Below are 18,607 nucleotides of genomic sequence, written 5' to 3'. Positions count from 1 at the left end.
CTGTGAACAGTAGCAACCTGAAAAAACAAACAATGATATTATTAGCTGTGAGAGCCAAATGGAACTTCCCAGTACAGTATATCTCTGAATGCCAGTTGCTTGGAACAAAACAGAATAGGAAGACCCCCGTCTTTACTCCTTGTTTGGAAGCGCACAAGTGCCTTGGGTTGGCTGTTAATGAAACAGAACACCGGACCAGATTGTCTTTGCTCACAGCCCAAGAAGACAACTCCTGTGTGCGTGTTTGCCAGCTCCTGTTATATAGCGCATTGAATAAATGACAACAAACAATGACATACAAGCCTTGCCTGCTTTGTGAGTGTCTGCACTGAATCATAAAGCCAAAGACTGGAGAGGAAGGTGATTAATGGTGTTTATTAGGGCACCTTGCTGATTCATCCACTGGCTCTTGGCCAATTAACTTCGAATACATTTTTGCAAAATATCAGTGCCTCCTGAGGATTCTTAAGAAAAGGGACAGTTTTAAATGCAAAGACATAAAAAACTGAGACGGGAAAAACTACCACTTGTTATCTTTCTATCTTTCTTTCTATCTATCTTATCTATCTTAGAAATATAGCATATGAGGTTTTCTATTGTAAAAGAACACACCAGAGCCAGAATGACTTCAACATGTAAACAAGTTCAAGATCCATCAGCACTACTAGGCCTATTGTATTTTTATTTCAGATGCACTTTAGCTTTAATCTACTACTTAGAATCCTTCCAAGGTTTTCCTCTGACTGCCCTTGCCTTCTGAAGTTAGGTAGGAGGTGACCAGAGAGGGCCTTTTGAGTTGTGGCACCCAGTATGTGGAATGCCCTCCCCAGGGAGGCTCAGCCGGTGCCAAGACCATCTTCCTTTTGACACCCAATTGCCTTTATATTTGGCTTCATCACCTGCATTGAAGGGGGTTGGACTGGATGACCCTTGGGGACCCTTCCAGCTCTACACTTCTGTGATTCTAAGAAGACACTGATTCCTGGTCCTTGGCGCCATTTAGGTTTTAGATTCCAGGTACTTGGGGATGGCACTGTTTGTCCATTTACACAGTGCAATGTCATACAAAGACAACACAGTTTTAAAAAAGCCAGGTAAATATCACACTAAACCATACTGTCATAAGGAGTAAATGCAAAATCTGCTGCGCAGCCTTTTCTCATTTTAACCAGAATCTGTTCCGTGGTAAAGTTCCGTGCTTCCTTTCCCGTAAAATATCATATTTTTCTCTCTATAAGACACATGGGAGGCCACAAGACGCACCTAGTTTTGGGAGGAGGGAAACAAGAAAAAGAATATTCTGAATCTCAGAAGCCAGAACAGCAAGAGGGATCGCTGCGCAGTGAAAGCAGCGATCCCTCTTGCTGTTCTGGCTTCTGGCTGCCCAGCCTGCATTCGCTCCATAAGACGCACGCACATTTCCCGTTACTTTTTAGGAGGGAAAAAGTGAGTCTTATAGAGCAAGAAATACGGTAATTTCCTGCAATGTCCCACTGTCGGTGTTACATTTCTCTTTAGGAGATGCAGCCCATTTAACAGTTAAATGTGTTCCCTTTAGCAGATGAAAGTGGAACCTGTTGTTCCTGCGCCGTCTCCCGTGATTCCGAGGCTGACGCTGAGAGTGGGGGCTGGTCAGGACAAGATGTAAGTATAAAGTCAACCCCGTTTGATAAAATCTTGGTGGTGGGTGGGCTTGGTGCAGTGTCATCCCATTTGTTTATTTCCTCCCCCTGGCAAATCCTGTTTAATGAACTAATCCCCAATTTCTAATGAATATATTGCCTAGACAAACGTGCATGCTAATTGGCTTCCGTCATGATTTAAAATGTTTAATTTTGCAACCAAATAGAGCCTTTATACTATTCAGGGGTAAGGGACTTGGGTGGCGCTGTGAGTTAAACCACAGAGACTAGGACTTGCCGATCAGAAGGTCGGCGGTTCAAATCCCCGCGACGGGGTGAGCTCCCGTTGCTCGGTCCCTGCTCCTGCCAACCTAGCAGTCCGAAAGCACGTCAAAGTGCAAGTAGATAAATAGGTACCACTCCGACGGGAACGGCATTTCCGTGCGCTGCTCTGGTTCGCCAGAAGCGGCTTAGTCATGCTGGCCACATGACCCAGAAGCTGTACACCGGCTCCCTCGGCCAATAAAGCGAGATGAGCGCCGCAACCCCAGAGTCGGCCATGACTGGACCTAATGGTCAGGGGTATCTTTACCTTACTATTCAGGGGTGCCACCTCCGGTCATACAACCTGCGTGCATAGATTCAGGGCTTCTGTTTGTCTCTTCCTGTACACGGACAAGGACACTAAGCAAGAGCTGTTACTTGAAAGACGAGGTGCCCAAGTGTTTTCTAGAAATGAGGTCTGGTGGTGCAGCCTTCCTTTGTGAGAGGGAAAGGAAATGTCTATGACAACCCACCTGCTCTCAGCAGCCAGAAACATCATAACCAGACACTGGAGAGACCTGTCAGGAGTAAGCATGGACCAATGGTACCAAATAGTATGGGAAACAGCCCTACTAGAAAAATTAACCAATAAACTGAAACTGACACGGGGACAGACAAACAGAAGAAGACGCCTTCACCCCGGTATGGCTCCCCTTTATCACATACACAGCCCAACAGGACAATGACAATAATCCACCAACAGCATACGAATCAATATGGCTAACCTGATCCAAAACACACACACACCTCACTCACACACGAAAACAAAGATCACCACAGCCAACCACAAATGAACAGCCACACCCTCGGCCAACCCCAACCTCTCTCACCACCAAAGGGACACAAGTGAACAACACAAGCAACGCTGACACCAAACTCTACATACATTAAACATAATAGAAACACCGCCACCCGACCCCACCCCATCCATCTTCCCTCTCTCCACCCCCCTTTCTTTTTTCTTTCTTTTTTCTTCTCCCCCTAATGCCTCAACAAGTGAAACGGATTTGTAAAAATGTTACATGGAAGAAGAAAAAAAAATACAAGGCACTACACTTCTGTAAAACAAGAAAATCCTTAATAAAAAATATATTTTTTTTTTAAAAAAAGGAAATGTGTATGACAGTGGTGGGGAGTTTCCAGCCCATCAGCCTAGTTAGGATTTCCAGGCCATTTGGAATAAATCCTGCCCTCCTCCCAGTGGCCTGACATCCTATAAGACGTCCGGTGCGAGAAAGTTCAAGCTCCCACTAGAAAATGAAAGCCACAGCTAAAAGCAAGAAGCTTCTGGAGCAAATCCAAGGTGCACCCTTAGTTCTTCCTTTGCAACTGTCCTGTTTTTATATTCTGCATAATGCACCCTTGTCCTTGTGTTGTAGAAAAAGGAGTATCCAAATTCTATTTAAAAAAAATATATATATTTATTAAAGTTTTAAAGGTTACAAAAAGAAAAAGTAAAAACACCATATTAAACAAAAACAAAACAACACATCACAATAAGGGGGGAAAAGAAAGAAAAAGAAGAAAACAGAAAAATAAAATCCATTAAAAAACACAGCGAATCTTCCCATAACTTATCTTTCATTTGCTTGTTTCCTTGACCTCCTCACACCTCCCTTTTTTGTATTCTAGTTCAGTTATCTATTTCAGCAAATCCTTTCCATCTTTTCCAATTTTTGTCCTGTAATTTATCATAATATAATGTAACTTTACTTTGCCTCCTTTCACCAATTAACAGTCTGTTTTTTCCTAATCCTTTATAACATTTCTGCTAAAACCACATAACTTCATTCCAACATCCTTCTAACATTCATTAATTTTACAATGTTTCTGTAAATAGTCTTTAAATTTCTTCCAATCTTCCTCCACCGACTCTTCTCCCTGGTCTCTAGGAGTATCCAAATTGTACATGCCTCCCTTGCACCACATTCACACTGTCGTGTACAGGGTTTGTTGTTGTTGCTACTTGGAAGTGGAATTATCCCCGCAGTCGCACTGTACTGTGCTTCCAAAGGGCAGCATGGCTGCAGGGACAACCCTCCCTCCCTCCCTCCTCAATTCCAGGTTTGAGAGGAACGCGTTCAAGTCAGTGGGGGGCACACTTACCATGGTAAGTGGAGTTGTGCCTTGCTCCTGTCAGCAATCGTGCTGTAGCATTCTGCACCAACTGCAGCTTCCAGATCATGCGCAAGGGAAGCCCCACATGGAGTGCATTGCAGTAATCCAGTCTTGAAGTAACCAACACATGAATTACAGTGGTACCTCGGGTTACATACGCTTCAGGTTACAGACTCCGCTAACCCAGAAATAGTACCTTGGGTTAAGAACATTGCTTCAGGATGAGAACAGAAATTGTGCAGCGGCAGCAGGAGGCTCCATTAGCTAAAGTGGTGCTTCAGGTTAAGAACAGTTTCAGGTTAAGAACGGACCTCCAGAATGAATTAAGTACTTAACCCGAGGTACCACTGTACTGTGGCAAGGTTTTCCCAGGAATGGCCATAGCTGTTGAACCAGTCGCAGTTGGTAAAAGGCCTTTGTAGTCACAGAGATTACCTGAGCATCCCCAAACTGTGAACCTTCTCCCTCAGGGCAACTGCAACCCCATCCAGGGTTGGCAGCTGTCCCAATTTCTCGGATACAGGAACTATTCACCCACAGTGCCACCATCTTGCCAGGGTTCAAGATCGGCTTGTTGAGAACCAACTCCCTAAGGTAGCCTCACTGCCAGCTCAGGCCTTTTAAGGCAATAACCACCACGATGTGTAGAATTAACCTCTTGGTTTCTGTGCCTTTTTGTATCTTGTGTTGTCAGTATTTACAGAGCATCTTTCAACTTTACCATTTCATTAGTACCTATGTGAGGAGGAGGGAACCGAAATGATGTAGAAATGTCTCTTTTTTTAAAATAAAAAATAAGCTGAAAAGAAGCAGGTTGATTTGAGGGATTTATGCACACCACCAGAAGGATGGAATTGGAAATTCTTTGCACCAAATAAGCAGAGCAACATCACTGTGGCTCTGCATCCCTCAGACTGTTTCTATTAAGGTCAGTCAATCCTGTCTTACAGAGCCTTTCTGTACAGATAAGAACATAGCTTGCTTTTTCGGTATTTGGTCGTCTCTGCTTAGACAAACAGCCAGCAAGAGATGGAGATTGGTAATTTCTAACATTTATTTAAAATGTCCATCTAAATTCCTGGCTTTGCTTCATCTAAATGGGTGCTTTGGTGCTCAGAGCAGGAGTCTCTGTTTTCACTCGCTTCTGCAATTCCCCCCCATATATACCAATTGCCTATTTAAGTCTGTGCTTCTTAGTTCTCCTTCCTTCTGTGTCCTCTAGCCTCTCTTCCCTCCTTCATCTTCGAAGTGAGGTCAGTAACTTGCTCTCACAGGCGTGGAATTACTAAAAGTCTCCCTGCCCCTTCCTTTCCTGGTCACTTATTTCAGATCACATGTATACTTGGCTATTATGCTGTGGTATGAAAGAGATGACACGGGTGGCGCTGTGGGTTAAACCACAGAGCCTACGACTTGGTGATCAGAAGGTTGGCTGTTCGAATCCCCGCGACGGGGTGAGCTCCCTTTGCTCGGTCCCTGCTCCTGCCAACCTAGCAGTTCGAAAGCACGTCAAAGTGCAAGTAGATAAATAGGTACCGCTCCAGTGGGAAGGTAAACAGCATTTCTGTGCGCTGCTCTGGTTCGCCAGAAGTGGCTTAGTCATGCTGGCCACATGACCCGGAAGCTGTATGCCGGCTCCCTCAGCCAATAAGGCGAGATGAGCGCCGCAACCCCAGAGTCAGTCATGACTGGACCTAATGGTCAGGGGTCCCTTTACCTTTACCTTTATGAAAGAGATAACAAGTGTTTCCGGACAGCTTAGATTTGGGAACCTTAAGGTCCGACTTCCCCAGTTCTTCTACCTGAACCTGCTCGTGTCTTAAGATAGTCATCAGAGGTGGATAGTGACTGGGGAAAAGTCTCTAGAACTCCACCCTCAAGATACTGACCCAAACCAAAGATCTCTTTGACCACCAGGTGGACATTATCCCTGTCCCCAGACTTTTTTGATCTTGTGGTATGCTAGTCTGTTGTCTCCCGAGCTGCTGAATTGTGTGGTTCCTGTTTTAGTGTTTATGGATTTGTTTATTTTTAAAATTGCTCTCATAAGCCACTCTTCTTCAGATTGAGCACTGTTGGATCAGGCCAAAGGCCCATCTGGTGTAGCATTTTGTTCTCACAGTGATCAATCAGATCCCTATGGGAACCTGAGCTCAGCAGTGCTTTCCACACTTGAGATTCCCAACAAGGTGCCAAGAGATTTCTAATAACGCACACTGCTTTTGGGCAATTAACCTTCAGCATGTCTGAGAGTGGGTCTTGGACTTTGCTCTGAGCCTCTTGTCATCTCTCTCTCATACACACACACTCACTCTCACACACAAATTTCTGGGCCCACACTAAAATCCACTCTTCCTCAAGGATAGAAAGCCTTCAGCTCCAGCTAGCATGGTCCATGATCAGCGTTGATGAAAGTTGTAGGTGCTAAATGAAGTCTCCCATATCCTGTCAGGAAAAGAACCAGAAGGCAGTAGACTACTACTCGATGGGTCCATGTGCCTTTATGCAAACCCCATTACAGTGGTGCCCCGCAAGACGAATGCCTCGCAAGACGAAAAACCCGCTAGACGAAAGGGTTTTCCGTTTTGGAGGCGCTTCGCAAAACGAATTTCCCTATGGGCTTGCTTCGCAAGAAGGAAGCCCATAGGGAAATCTCCGGGGACCTCTTTTAAATGCTGGCGGTGGGGAGCAAAGCCTTCCCCCCCCCTCCAGCCTTCAGAAGAGGTTCAGGAAGGCCAGCGGAGGCCGAAAGGCTTTGCTCCCCACCGCCAGCATTTTAAAAGCAGTCCGGGATAGCAGGGAAGCGCTTCCCGCTATCCCGGATGGCTTTTGAAGGCAGGCGGGGGGGAGCAAAGACCTTTGCCCCCCGCCTGCCTTCAGAAGAGGTCCTGGACCTCTTCTGAAGGCGGGCGGGGGGCAAAAGTCTTTGTCCCCCCCTGCCTGCCTTCCCGGGGGCTTTTAAATCGCCCCGGGACAGCGGAGAAGTCTCTGCTGTCCCGGGAAGGCAGGCGGGGGGGGAGCAAAGACTTTCGCCCCCCGCCGGCCTTCAAAAGAGGTTGGGGGACAGACTGTCCCCGAACCTGGTCTGAAGGCGGTTTCCATAGGAACGCATTGATTGATTTTCAATGCATTCCTATGGGAAACCGTGCTTCGCAAGACGAAAAACTCGCAAGACGAAAAGACTTGCGGAACGAATTAATTTCGTCTTGCGAGGCACCACTCTATCTGGACAAATGTCTTCTCTGCCACCCTGGGCTCCTTTGGGATGAAGGGCAGGATATACATTTGATAAATAAGTTGCTACTCATTTACTTGTTTTATCAGGGGCACCTTTTTGATCAATCAATGAGGCAGCATTTTGCAAAATAATGGTTAACCATTTATGTATTTGGATAAGCGGCGGGTGATAATCACCATCTGAAAATAGGCTTTTGTTTGTTTTCAGCAGTTCCTTTTTTCACACCCAAGGGATTGCTTATTCCAAGATGGTGCCCGCTATGGTTCATTATCTGCATCAACTAAAAACAGATTCATTTCATTTCATAACATCTGTCTTATCCACAAGCTAATGCATAAAGTTCATCTACTGAGTTTCATATAATCTCCCTGTAACAGCCCTGCTGTTTACTCCAGCCTTCCCTGACCTGCTGTCTTCCAGATGCAGTTGGACTCTTTAACTTTCAGGGTTGGTAGAAATGGTAGTCCAAAATATCAGACGAACACCAAGCTGGGAAAGGCTGACCTACTCCATTGGGTGAACCACCACCAAATAAATATGCACTAACTTATTTAAAAACTGAGTTTCCTTTGTAATAATTTAAATGCAGGTTTGGGTCGCTAGATATTCAAATCTAGCTCTAGCAAAGTGTAGAGGACATGTTACATCCCAGGTGGTGGTTTCTTGCAAGTGCTTTGACTGCACACTAAAACCAAGTGGAAAATAGATTATAATCAGAGCATTTCTATCTTTGTAGTAAACAATTACAGCAACACTTGCATAAATGCCACATTAGAAGAAATTTACTGGATTCCATTCTAATGCAATTAGAGCTAATTTTGTTCTTTAAATGAATAAAAGGTCAACCAGTAAATCTATTTTATCTCAAGCCCAGGCCTCAATAAATTGTTTTATTTAATTTATTGTGAAAGATCTTATCCTTAATGGATCTGGGACTTATTAGTTTGCTGGGTTTTAGAGAAATCTATGACCGTTTTTTATATGATTTGAATGATCTGCTGGTGCATATGTGTGTGTTTTCCTGTGTTATCAGGCTACAAGATCACTAATTCAGTCTCTTTGGGGAGGCATTTAAGATTGGTTATCTGGAAAGGGCTTGTGTGGACTTCTTGAACTTAAATTGCCAATAGATTTTTGAGCAGCTAATGTGTATTGTTGCCACAAACTGGCTTTTTTTTGAACTATTGTCTGATTAACCTTTTTGCCAGATATATTAATATTTCACACCAAGTCTACGTTTTTCTGCCAGTGGGATTACTTTGGCATCCCCATTCACTACTGTAGCTTAAAAAAAAAAAGTTTGACCCAAACCACTGGCCAGTTTCTGGTGGACTACCAAATAATTACTGGGAATCTTGCAAAGAATGCTGGACTCAGTTCAGCATCCAATTTAGTTGTACTTTAATCACTGGTGTCAACCTGGCTTTCTCCAGATGTTATTGGACTTCAGCCTCCATTATTGACTATGTTAACTGAGGATGTGTAACAACATCTGGAGAGTACCAAGTTGGACATGCCTACAGCTGATCCTGTGCATTCTTTGAAAACTTAAAGCACACCAGCTTGGAAGAACCTGACCAGTAATGATAATACATAGCATTTATATGACACTGTCAAGTAGTCAAAATTTTTCAGAAAACCTTGCAACTAACTTTGTAAGGCAGGTTGGGGTTATTGTCCTCATACTGCAGAGAGGAAAACTGAGGTTGAAAGAGAATTGCTTGACCAATAGGTGAGATTATTTATCACTGTAGCACAGTAACTTTCAACCCTCGTACAGTGTCTGCCTTCAACAGAGAGAATCATGAATAAGATCTGTGTGACTAAGGTGAAGCTCTAGAATAAAATTTTACAAAGCTTTTACAAAGTTTACAAAATATTTTAAATGTTTATATTTTAAATTTAAAAATGGATTTAAATATTTTGAATCCATCTAACAATGTATGGGTATTTCACAGCAGTACAGTTTGATTTTGTCTTTATGGGATATATCTATCCATATCTATCTATATATGCGCATTTCTGCATTGCAGTGCCTGCACAAAGTAAGAAATTTCACATGAGCAGAACCTGCAATAATTTCACACCCTGTTCAGCAATTGCTTTTGCCATGGTTGCAGTAGAGTTTGCTGTGGTCCAACACACAAAGTGTGACTGGTTGGCAGAGTGGACATGCATCAAGGGAGCTATGGCAAATTGCAGATCCCTAGTGCCTGCGCCCCAGAGTTTGAAGGTATGGGTTTAACAGAAGAGAAAACCCCCAGGCTGAAGTGGTGCTAAGGAACTATTAAGCCTTGAGAAGCTTTGACTCTGACTCAAAATGACCAAGACTGGGCAATACAAAAAGCAGGACAAACATAAGGGAAATAACTAGATCCTTATAGAGGAGCATATAAGATTTTTAAAAAGTAGCGTGTGTTACACTCAGCTGCTACAGAGCAGTGTAGTTGTAGTCCAGCAATTCTTATAAATTTAAATCACTCAGAATTTGTCTTAGGATCCCTTCTTCGTCCTAGGCTCCTGGTGGGACAATGGTCCTCCTCTGAAAGGGCGAATAAGTAAGCCATTGTAAGGTTTCTTTTGAACTCAGTGTGCCATTTAGCGACAAGTTATTCAGACTTTGGTAATTTAGATTACTGGCTTCATAGTGTTTGCCCACAATAGCCAAATAATGGGGCTCATTAAGCTCCCTGTGTAGGCCTATCCAAATTGTGTTTGCCTCTAACCTTGGCTCTCCATGTGTGGCTGGGGAGGGGAGGGTTGCCTCTTTATTGACTTGTCAGGCAGCGGGATTCCGTTACAGGCCAAGCCGCCCACGACCCATTCCATTTAGTTCCTTGTTTTGTGGTGGGGAAACAGGTAAAGGGATCCCGCTGGAAGGCCCCTCCTCCTGCACGTTTTTATGAATCGGATCACTGTTTGCCGCAGTTAGGGCACCGTGACCAAATCTTCCACAAGCTGTAACACAAGCAGGAGGGAGCTATTGTGGGGCGCAGCTGCGGGCAGTGTTGGTTACCCCGCGAGACACTTCCCATTCAGCAGAAAGCTCTGGAGGAGAACTTGACTGTGGAATTAAATAGGAAGACAGGGAAAAAGTGATACTTTGGGGTGGGGGGGGAGAGAGAAAGCGGTAGAAGGCTTTAAGGCACAGCTGGGGCGGGAGACAGTGCGGACTTGGCAGCCAGTGTCTTCTGTTGATTACAAACCTAATGGCAAGCCCAATTATTGCACAAAGGAGCACTTAGCAGTGAATGGCTAAGCACTAATGGTGGGATAACAGAATTGAAACTTTAGTGTGTCCCATTTTTCAGCCTTTCCCCTGGATCTCGAAAGGAGAATAGACTGGCTAAAAGCTACTTAGTGGTAGAATTCTTCTTCAGGCTGGCATCTTTTGGGGGAGAATAGGTGTTAAGCTGACAGATTGCGTGGTCCCAACATTTAGCATTGATTCGGTTCATTTTAATTTGTCTGCTTTGTGGCTGTTGTGATATATATTATTACCTTGCCCAGGGATAAGATAAGTTAAAAATCTTCTCTCTTTTTTATATGTAGAAATGAGAGGAAGAGGAAATGAAACGGCACATTGTCATGGAAGGCTTGGGAATGTTCCTCATGTGTGGACCTTTTTCCCCTTCCTTTCCTAAAAACATGCACTTAAGTGAACAGAAAGAGGCAGCAGACTTGGATCCCTTTCCTTTTGTCTGGCCTTTTCAGTGCACAATGGGAGTGAATGCTCCTCATTGTAGGCGCTGTGCTGAGGGTATTAGCAAAGTCTGTCCTATCTCGTAGGTATATTGAAAGTACAAATAGACATCTCTGGCTGCTGGTCAATGGCCAGCTCTGTCCCTGTGATGTCTAAAAAGGGGGTTTCTGCCTAACTCCTCTCATTCAAACTGTTACCCTTGAGATCAGGTTAGCCTGTATGCAGGTGGAAGCTTCTTTCAGTCCTGGAGAAAAGTGGATGTCTTATTCCAAGGGACTCCAGGGATACCCATTTCTCAGAAGAGGAAGGGCAGCTCTCCATGACCTGTAGACAAGAGAATTTGAACCTTATCCTCAGAATTATAGCTATCTACATGTATCCTAGGGACGCAGGTGGCGCTGTGGGTTAAACCACAGAGCCTAGGACTTGCCGATCAGAAGGTCAGCGGTACTAATCCCGCAATGGGGTGAGCTTCCGTTGCTTGGTCCCTGCTCCCGCCAACCTAGCAGTTCAAAAGCATGTCAAAGTTCAAGTAGATAAATAGGTAGGAAGGTAAACAGCGTTTCCGTACACTGCTCTGGTTCGCCAGAAGTGGCTTAGTCATGCTGGCCACATGACCCGGAAGCTGTATGCCGGCTCCCTCAGCCAGTAAAGCGAGATGAGTGCCGCAACCCCAGAGTCGGCCACGACTGGACCTAATGGTCAGGGGTCCTTTTACCTTTACTTTACATGTATCCTAAGGAGGAAGGGGAGATGCTATTGAGTGCTTAACTGGTGACTGGGAGTAGCCACCAGGACCATATAACATCGGTCCTGAGAGATCTGCATTGGCTCCCAGTACGTTTCTGAGCACAATTCAAAGTGTTGGTGCTGACCTTTAAAGCCCTAAACGGTCTCAGTCCTGTATACCTGAAGGAGCATCTCCCCCTCCATCGTTCTGCCCGGACACTGAGGTCCAGCTCTGAGGGCCTTCTGGCGGTTCCCTCATTGCGAGAAGTGAGGTTACAGGGAACCAGACAGAGGGCCTTCTTGGTAGTGGCGCCCACCCTGTGGAACGCTCTCCCTTCAGATGTCAAGGAAATAAGCAGCTATCCTATTTTTAAAAGACATCTGAAGGCAGCCCTGTTTAGGGAGGTTTTTAATATTTAATGCTGTATTGTTTTTAACATTCGATTAGGAGCCGCCCAGAGTGGCTAGAGAAACTCAGCTAGATGGGTGGGGTATAAATAATAAATTATTATTAAATTATTATAGAACATGGGCAAAAAAGTGTAACTCTTTCACTCACCTCCACCACACTTTTGTTTATCAAATAAAATTTCCCAGTAGAGGTGGTTAGTTTACTCCAGGACATTATCAACGCTTAATCTCAGGGTCATGGGTTTGATCCCCACATTGGGCGAAAATGTTCCTGCATTGCAAGGGGCTGACCCTCGTGGTGCCGGCCAACTCTGCAGATTCCTATGGTTCTGTTATCTCAGAATGTACCGTAGTTTTTGCTCTGTACGACTCACTTTTTCCCTTCTAAAAAGTAAGGGGACATGTGTTTGCATCTTCTGGAGCGAATGCAGGCTGCACTGCTATCCCAGAAGCCCGAACAGCAAGAGGGATTGCTGCTTTCACTGCGCAGCGATCCCTCTTGCTGGTCTGGCTTCTGAGATTCAGAATATTTTTTTTCTTGTTTTCCTCCTCCAAAAACTAAGTGCGTCTTGTGGTCTGGTGCACCTTATAGAGCATCCCCAAAGTCCCTTCCCAGCAGGCTTAGGTCTAGAGTTGCTCAAACTCTGGGTTGAATCTGGGTCGGGAAAGGCAGCCTCAGAACTGATAGGGCCTGCCACTTCTGACAAGGGAAAGCTGTGCTTCCTGCAATAGTTTTCTCTGTCCTCCTCACACAATGGTAAAGTGTGAGGCTTGCACATGGGCTGCCCAGGTAGCAGGTGAGATGGGTGCAAGGCCTGCGAGATTTATTATCGCTAAGTCACAACTCAGTATTACTTCCCAGTTATACTTGTCCAAATGTTATGCTGTGCATGTTGTTGTTGTCGTTGTTCATACCCCACCCATCTGACTGGGTTGCTTCAGCCACTCTGGGTGGCTTCTAATACATCTAAAAACATACTGAAACATCAAACATTAAAAATGAGAGAGAGGGGGGGGGAGGGAGACTACACACACGCACGCACACAGACCAATGTTCTTAATTACTTCAGTCGGTTATTTTATTGGTGTTATGGTTCTAGGGGTTGCTCGTGCATAAGTTGCCGCCACTCCTGGCTAGGTTACCTGGTTGAACCCTTTCTGTCTGGACAGCCCTTCACTTCGTGGCTGTTTCAGTTGCTGGCAGAATCCGTCAGTGGGCGTTTCTTGAACCTCTTCCAGCAAAGAAGTTCTTTGACGCCAAGTCTCCTCCTACTCTCCCTGCGCAGAAGTCTTCTGCGCAAGGAGGGTGTGGGCAGCGGAGGACCCGTGCTCTCCCCGCTGGTCTCCGGTGAAGAGTCCTGGAGCCTCCTCTCCGATTCCCCCATCTGCCCCCCTTCTCCACTGGTGTTACGCTGATTTCCTTCCCCAGCAGATGGGCTGCCTCTCTGCCTGCTGGGACCCTCTCCGGCATCCCTCTGGAGCCTTCCCTCCGCCTCTGGCTCCGATGGCAGTTCCCTGACAATTGGTATAGCTTTTTATTCTATGCCTGTTCAGCTTTGCAGTTTGGTAGCACACCAAAGTGAATGTAGCCCACCAACTGTATTTGGTGGTTCGCCAGGGCTTTTAAATGCCCAGCGTTCCTCAGATTGCAAAAACAGGAGTTGCATCCATCCTCACTTGCCCAAAAAAATATTTTCCTCTCTTGCATGATTCTGTCTCCTTTTGCTTGCTCCACTCCTATCCAAGCGCACTTCCCTTTCAGTGTGTGCAGTTCCCTGAAAAAGTACATGTTTCCCCCTCTCCCTTACATCAAATCTCTTCTCTAAATTCCATATTTTCTACATGGCCTTTGGCTTTAGCCCTTTATTCCTAGTTCCCTACTTTAACCAATTTTTCATTGTGTGTAGTTGCATTTCCCCATCACTTACTGCCCTTGACTCCCCTTCTTCATCATTGATTTCAGATGGTTTCCATCCTGCGTTACTTACAGGAACATTGGCATGAAAATGATAGAATGAAATAATGACATAAAGTATATAAAATATTTTCTATTCTTTAGTTGCTTTATCTGTGGGAACATTGTAGATTTCATCTCCAGGGGGGCACGAGTCTCGTTTAGGAATGATGCACCTACTCTGCGTTGTAGAGACAGTAGCAGAAAATGCCCCATCTTAACACAATTGTTCTTATTATTTCTACGTTAGCTGCTGAACACACTTGCTAGTGCTGTACTTCCCTTTATTATTTATTTTGTTGTTGTTGTTGTTGACTATGTATTGCCTATACATATATACTTACAAAAGTTCATAGGAACATTCATTTAAAAATATCTGCTGGGCTGTGTTCAGCTCGGGGAATCATTTATTTGCCAGTCCTGAGAAAGTTATTCACACCTCAGTCCTTTTGCAACCAGTTTATCACATTGACTTCTTTAACAAAGGCAGAACGTCCTGTTTTGTTTTGCCAACAACCTTCATCTGGACTGGGGCCTGGATACGTGGAGTTGGACTGATAGATACAGTCAGACGCTTCCACATTCAGAGTCAGCTGGAACTTACCTGGGCACTATGATAGTCATCAGAGGCCCATCTTCGTATGCCTGCTTTCGAGGGAGGTGCAGAAGGTGTTGACTCTCTGTTTCTGGAATGCTCTCCCTCAGAAAGCACACCTGGTGCCATCATTGTCTGTTTTCAGACACCAGACTTAAACATTTCTGTTCACCCAAGACTTTTGACCATCAATTTGGAGTTTACCAAGACATGTCTTTGGCCCATCTGTAGGGCTCCTCTTATGGTAGGAGGGAGATTGGATTTCCCCCTTTTTATAAATATTGATGGGTGGGCCTTTTTCAAGTATTTTGTTTTATTATTTTTCAACATGGCTTCAATGCCTTCCATGTCATTTACATTCCATGTCATTTACATTCCATTAATCTGCAAGTCGCTTTGGGGACACCTTTTTCCACAACAAATAAATATATTAAATAAATAACACCACTTCCCATTTTGCAGAAGTCTGCATATTATGCCTCGTGACCAAGAGAACCATCGTTTCTTTCCGAGTAGATGTTTGCAGTAAATTATGCTGTTGTAGATAACGTTGCCATTTCCAGAAGGTTTAAATAATCACCCTTTTAGCTTTCTCCTGAAGGCAACCTGGATTTTAAGCGTGAGAACATGTCCCAGTGTTGATTTAGGTCCTCTTCCCTCCTTTTAATTACAGAAGCCACCGCACCAATTATGCCGCTGGGTTGTGTTAGGTGGGGGAGCAGGTGCAAAATTATTTTCATTTTGTTGTTGGGCCGCACTCAAGCAGTGACTCCCAAAGTGAATCCATAAAGACGTTTGAGTCATTGGGAAGAAAAGACCAATTACTTGGATGCAAGATTCTTTGATTCTGCTCTCTGTTGCACAAGAGTGACGGAGGCGCGCTTGTGTGTGATGTGTACATCTCAATTATAAAAAATAATAATAAATGAGAGAGCTTCAGGCAAGTTGAGACATATACCTGCCTGAGCAGAGCTCCATGCACAAACGAGTTGGAGCCAACCAAACACTTACCATGCCAAGGCCACAGAGCTGAAGGTGGATGCCTGCAGGATTTCTTCATTACAAGCTTGGTGGCACAGGAAAGACCTCTCCTAACATTCCTCCCTCAAATGTAGTTAATGTTACCTACACCTACCAATATGGTGTGGCCAAAGGTGCTCGAGAACAGCTTGAAACATGTTTGCTGGTACACATCAGTGTTTCCTGCAGGGCAAACACAGTGTGGGCAACAGACAAACATACGCTCGCATCTTTGGCTCCTTAGTTACATATGTCTGGGAACCAGAATTGTGCCAAGGCCCCCAGCCGCAGATGCAGAGGTGTGGGCAACATTCTTGCGCTTGCTTCAGAGAAACACCCAGAACCTGTTGTGCAGAGTTTGAATTCAAGCACAGTTTTATTTTTGAAAGGGCATCACGCAGCAGGGGTATTTTATTTCACTTTGTAGAGGGTACAGGATTGTGGTTTTCAGTGTGTGCGGCTGGTCTTCCCATGAAGACCTGGCAGACACTTGCAGGAGAGTGGTGTCTCTCAGTTGACCCAACCTTCCTCCTCGATTTGTGTACCTTGATTTGGGTACGTGTTGCTGTTTTTAGCTTGCAGGTGAGCTGCTGGGCTATCCCCAGGTACACTGGTGCCAACATTATATTTCTTTAGGCTTCAGACAAAAAACTTTCCTCTGTAACCACATCTTTGGTCTTTAAGTATCTGTGGCCTGGGATGCTTTTAATGCATTTCTCTTTCCTCTCGATTTTAACGTATCTAGACTGCAGCAGGGGGTTGTCTGTTTATTTGTTTGTTTGGTAAGTAGCTTCAGGTTACCCTGCGAAAGATAAAGCAACTTACAAATTCTAATCATCATCATCCCCTGCCTCTTCCTGAGCTGTGCTAAAGAGTATCTATGGGCCCCTTTCATTTGTACTTCTGTTGATAGAAAATAAGGCAGTCTCCGTAGTTATTGCCCTGCTTATAGGTTGGCACATATTTAGTGGAGGTAGCAAATCAGTTGGGGGGTTGTTTTTCTTACACCTCTTGCTTTCTTTGGGGACCACCTCCCTTGAACCATAGGAATGTTGGAAGCTGCTGTCTACCCTTGGTTCATCCATTCAGTTCACTGACTGCCAGTGGCTGCCCAAGGTTTCAGATGTTTGGGGACATTCCTAGCTGCACCTGGAGATGATCAGACATTGAACCAAATGCTGCACCATTGAGTTACCACCCTTTCCCAAGAACTCATGGTCTTACACCACTTGCCACCCTCTTATTGTCAGCCTACTTCACCCCAAACCCATGTGGAGAGAGAATGTCATATCCCAAACACTTGACTTATGTGAACAAACATCCATGTTGTAGATAGCTGCTATTTTGGAGCTCCACTTTGACTTTTGGAAGCATACTTCTAGAACTGATGGCGTTCAGTTACAGGTGCTAGGTACTTTTTCAGAATGGCTTTCTGCCTTTGACTTAAAGTTCAGTTCCCGAAGCATGAAGCAGTCCCCTGTCTAGTTGGATGTGAGATAGTGCCATGCAGGTCTCAGAGGTCATAGCAATCAGAAAGCAGGACAAGAGCTTTATTGTGTCTTAAACAAGAACAGAACAGCAACAGGAAGCTCCAGCCCTTCACCCAGATTCAACTAAGTTCATTACCGCCTCGTGGCTAAACTGTATAATGACACTTTCTACACATCTCTCCCTTTAGATTTAAAGAAAAGCAAGTTGAAACATCTGGTGGTTCACCCATTCAGTCACTCATATCTAAAAAACTCAAAGGTTTCTGAATAACTCAGCAGGAGTGAGTGACCTTCTGAGTAGTAACATTGCTTTCGGTCCTTCAGGATGGCTCTGGCAGAATCTCAGTAAATAATCTTGGAGTTTGGGAAACTACTCGTGCATTTGGTGATTGTACCTTTTCAGGAATAAAATGATGGTATTGGGTTTCACTGTGTTGATCTCCCTACATAATATTATCTGTGTGGTTCCTCATTTCTTCCATGTACTTGGAGTTTGCTATGCTCCTAATATTGTAGTTCCGACACTAAATTGCAGCAGTTGTAGAAATGTTCGTTACCTCTCCTGCCTAATCTGAAACAGCATTTTCCCCCTAGGTCAAGCCACTTTGGAATGAGATTCTTGTGTGGAGTCGGAAGCTGTGTTTATATTTATTCTCTCATTAGCTACTGGATATAGCCCAGCAGAATTGCTATCAGTAGAGTTGATCTGGAACTTACATGAGAAATGCATGGGTCTTTCTGTCTCTCTGAAGTCTGCCCAGCTCTCTATAGCTCACCTTTTGTTTGAGTTCAGTAGTAAAGGCCAGTGGTAATGTGGTGAAAATTGTAGGATATCTGGAACACCTGGAATTCTGATCCTATAATAGGGTTGCATGGTCCGTCACAAGTTCATCCAAGGCACCAAAGCAAACAAAAGTATTTTTCAGTTGAGCAACAACACTACAGCAGGTAATTCCAAGAAAAGGGCGTGTATCAATATGCATTGAATAGTAATCAATAACAGCTGAATAGTATTGGCATCCCGGATGCGCAGTGGCCAGCTGTTGGCTTTTTACAAGGCCTGTTGAGTAACAGTGTGGTGATTAAAGGTTCCTTTTGTCTGTGTTGATCTATTTCTTCGGCAGTAATCTCAAGATAAGATTTTGTTCTCTATGTCATTTCCAGTATCAGCCCCCCATACTTTCTGCTTGGCTTAGATAAGGACTAGAATTTCCTTCATAGACTGTGACACATCAATATGATTTCCTTCTGTTCCTAAGTAGGTAGATAGATAGATAGAGCCTTTAATTCATTCATTAGTCCATGGTTTACAAAGTACTTTCTAGTCATCTCTGAAGCATTCCTGAAGTATCCTGATTTGATACGGAGTAAGATTTCTTGAAGTTCTGGGCCTCCGTGAGTAG

The 18,607-nt window shown here is 44.5% G+C and overlaps 1 protein-coding gene across 3 annotated transcripts in view; it reads left to right on the top strand.

Moving 5' to 3' along the window:
- Positions 1–18,607, top strand: part of TAF3 (TATA-box binding protein associated factor 3) — a 145,930-nt gene that overhangs the window by 104,978 nt on the left and 22,345 nt on the right. For 2 of the 3 annotated variants that reach the window (XR_014172145.1, XM_081926887.1), the window contains exon 4: positions 1,559–1,644. Coding sequence is in view for 2 of the 3 variants with exons in the window: in XM_081926887.1 (XP_081783013.1) it covers positions 1,559–1,644 (86 nt within the window). In the remaining variant the exon portion in view is untranslated. The remainder of the gene's footprint in view (positions 1–1,558; positions 1,645–18,607) is intronic. The other variant, XM_081926888.1, reaches the window with a different exon arrangement.

Source organism: Podarcis melisellensis, assembly GCF_964234715.1.
Source record: "Podarcis melisellensis genome assembly, chromosome: 10".
Taxonomy (NCBI): domain Eukaryota; kingdom Metazoa; phylum Chordata; class Lepidosauria; order Squamata; family Lacertidae; genus Podarcis; species Podarcis melisellensis.
This window is presented reverse-complemented; position numbering and strand designations above follow the sequence as displayed.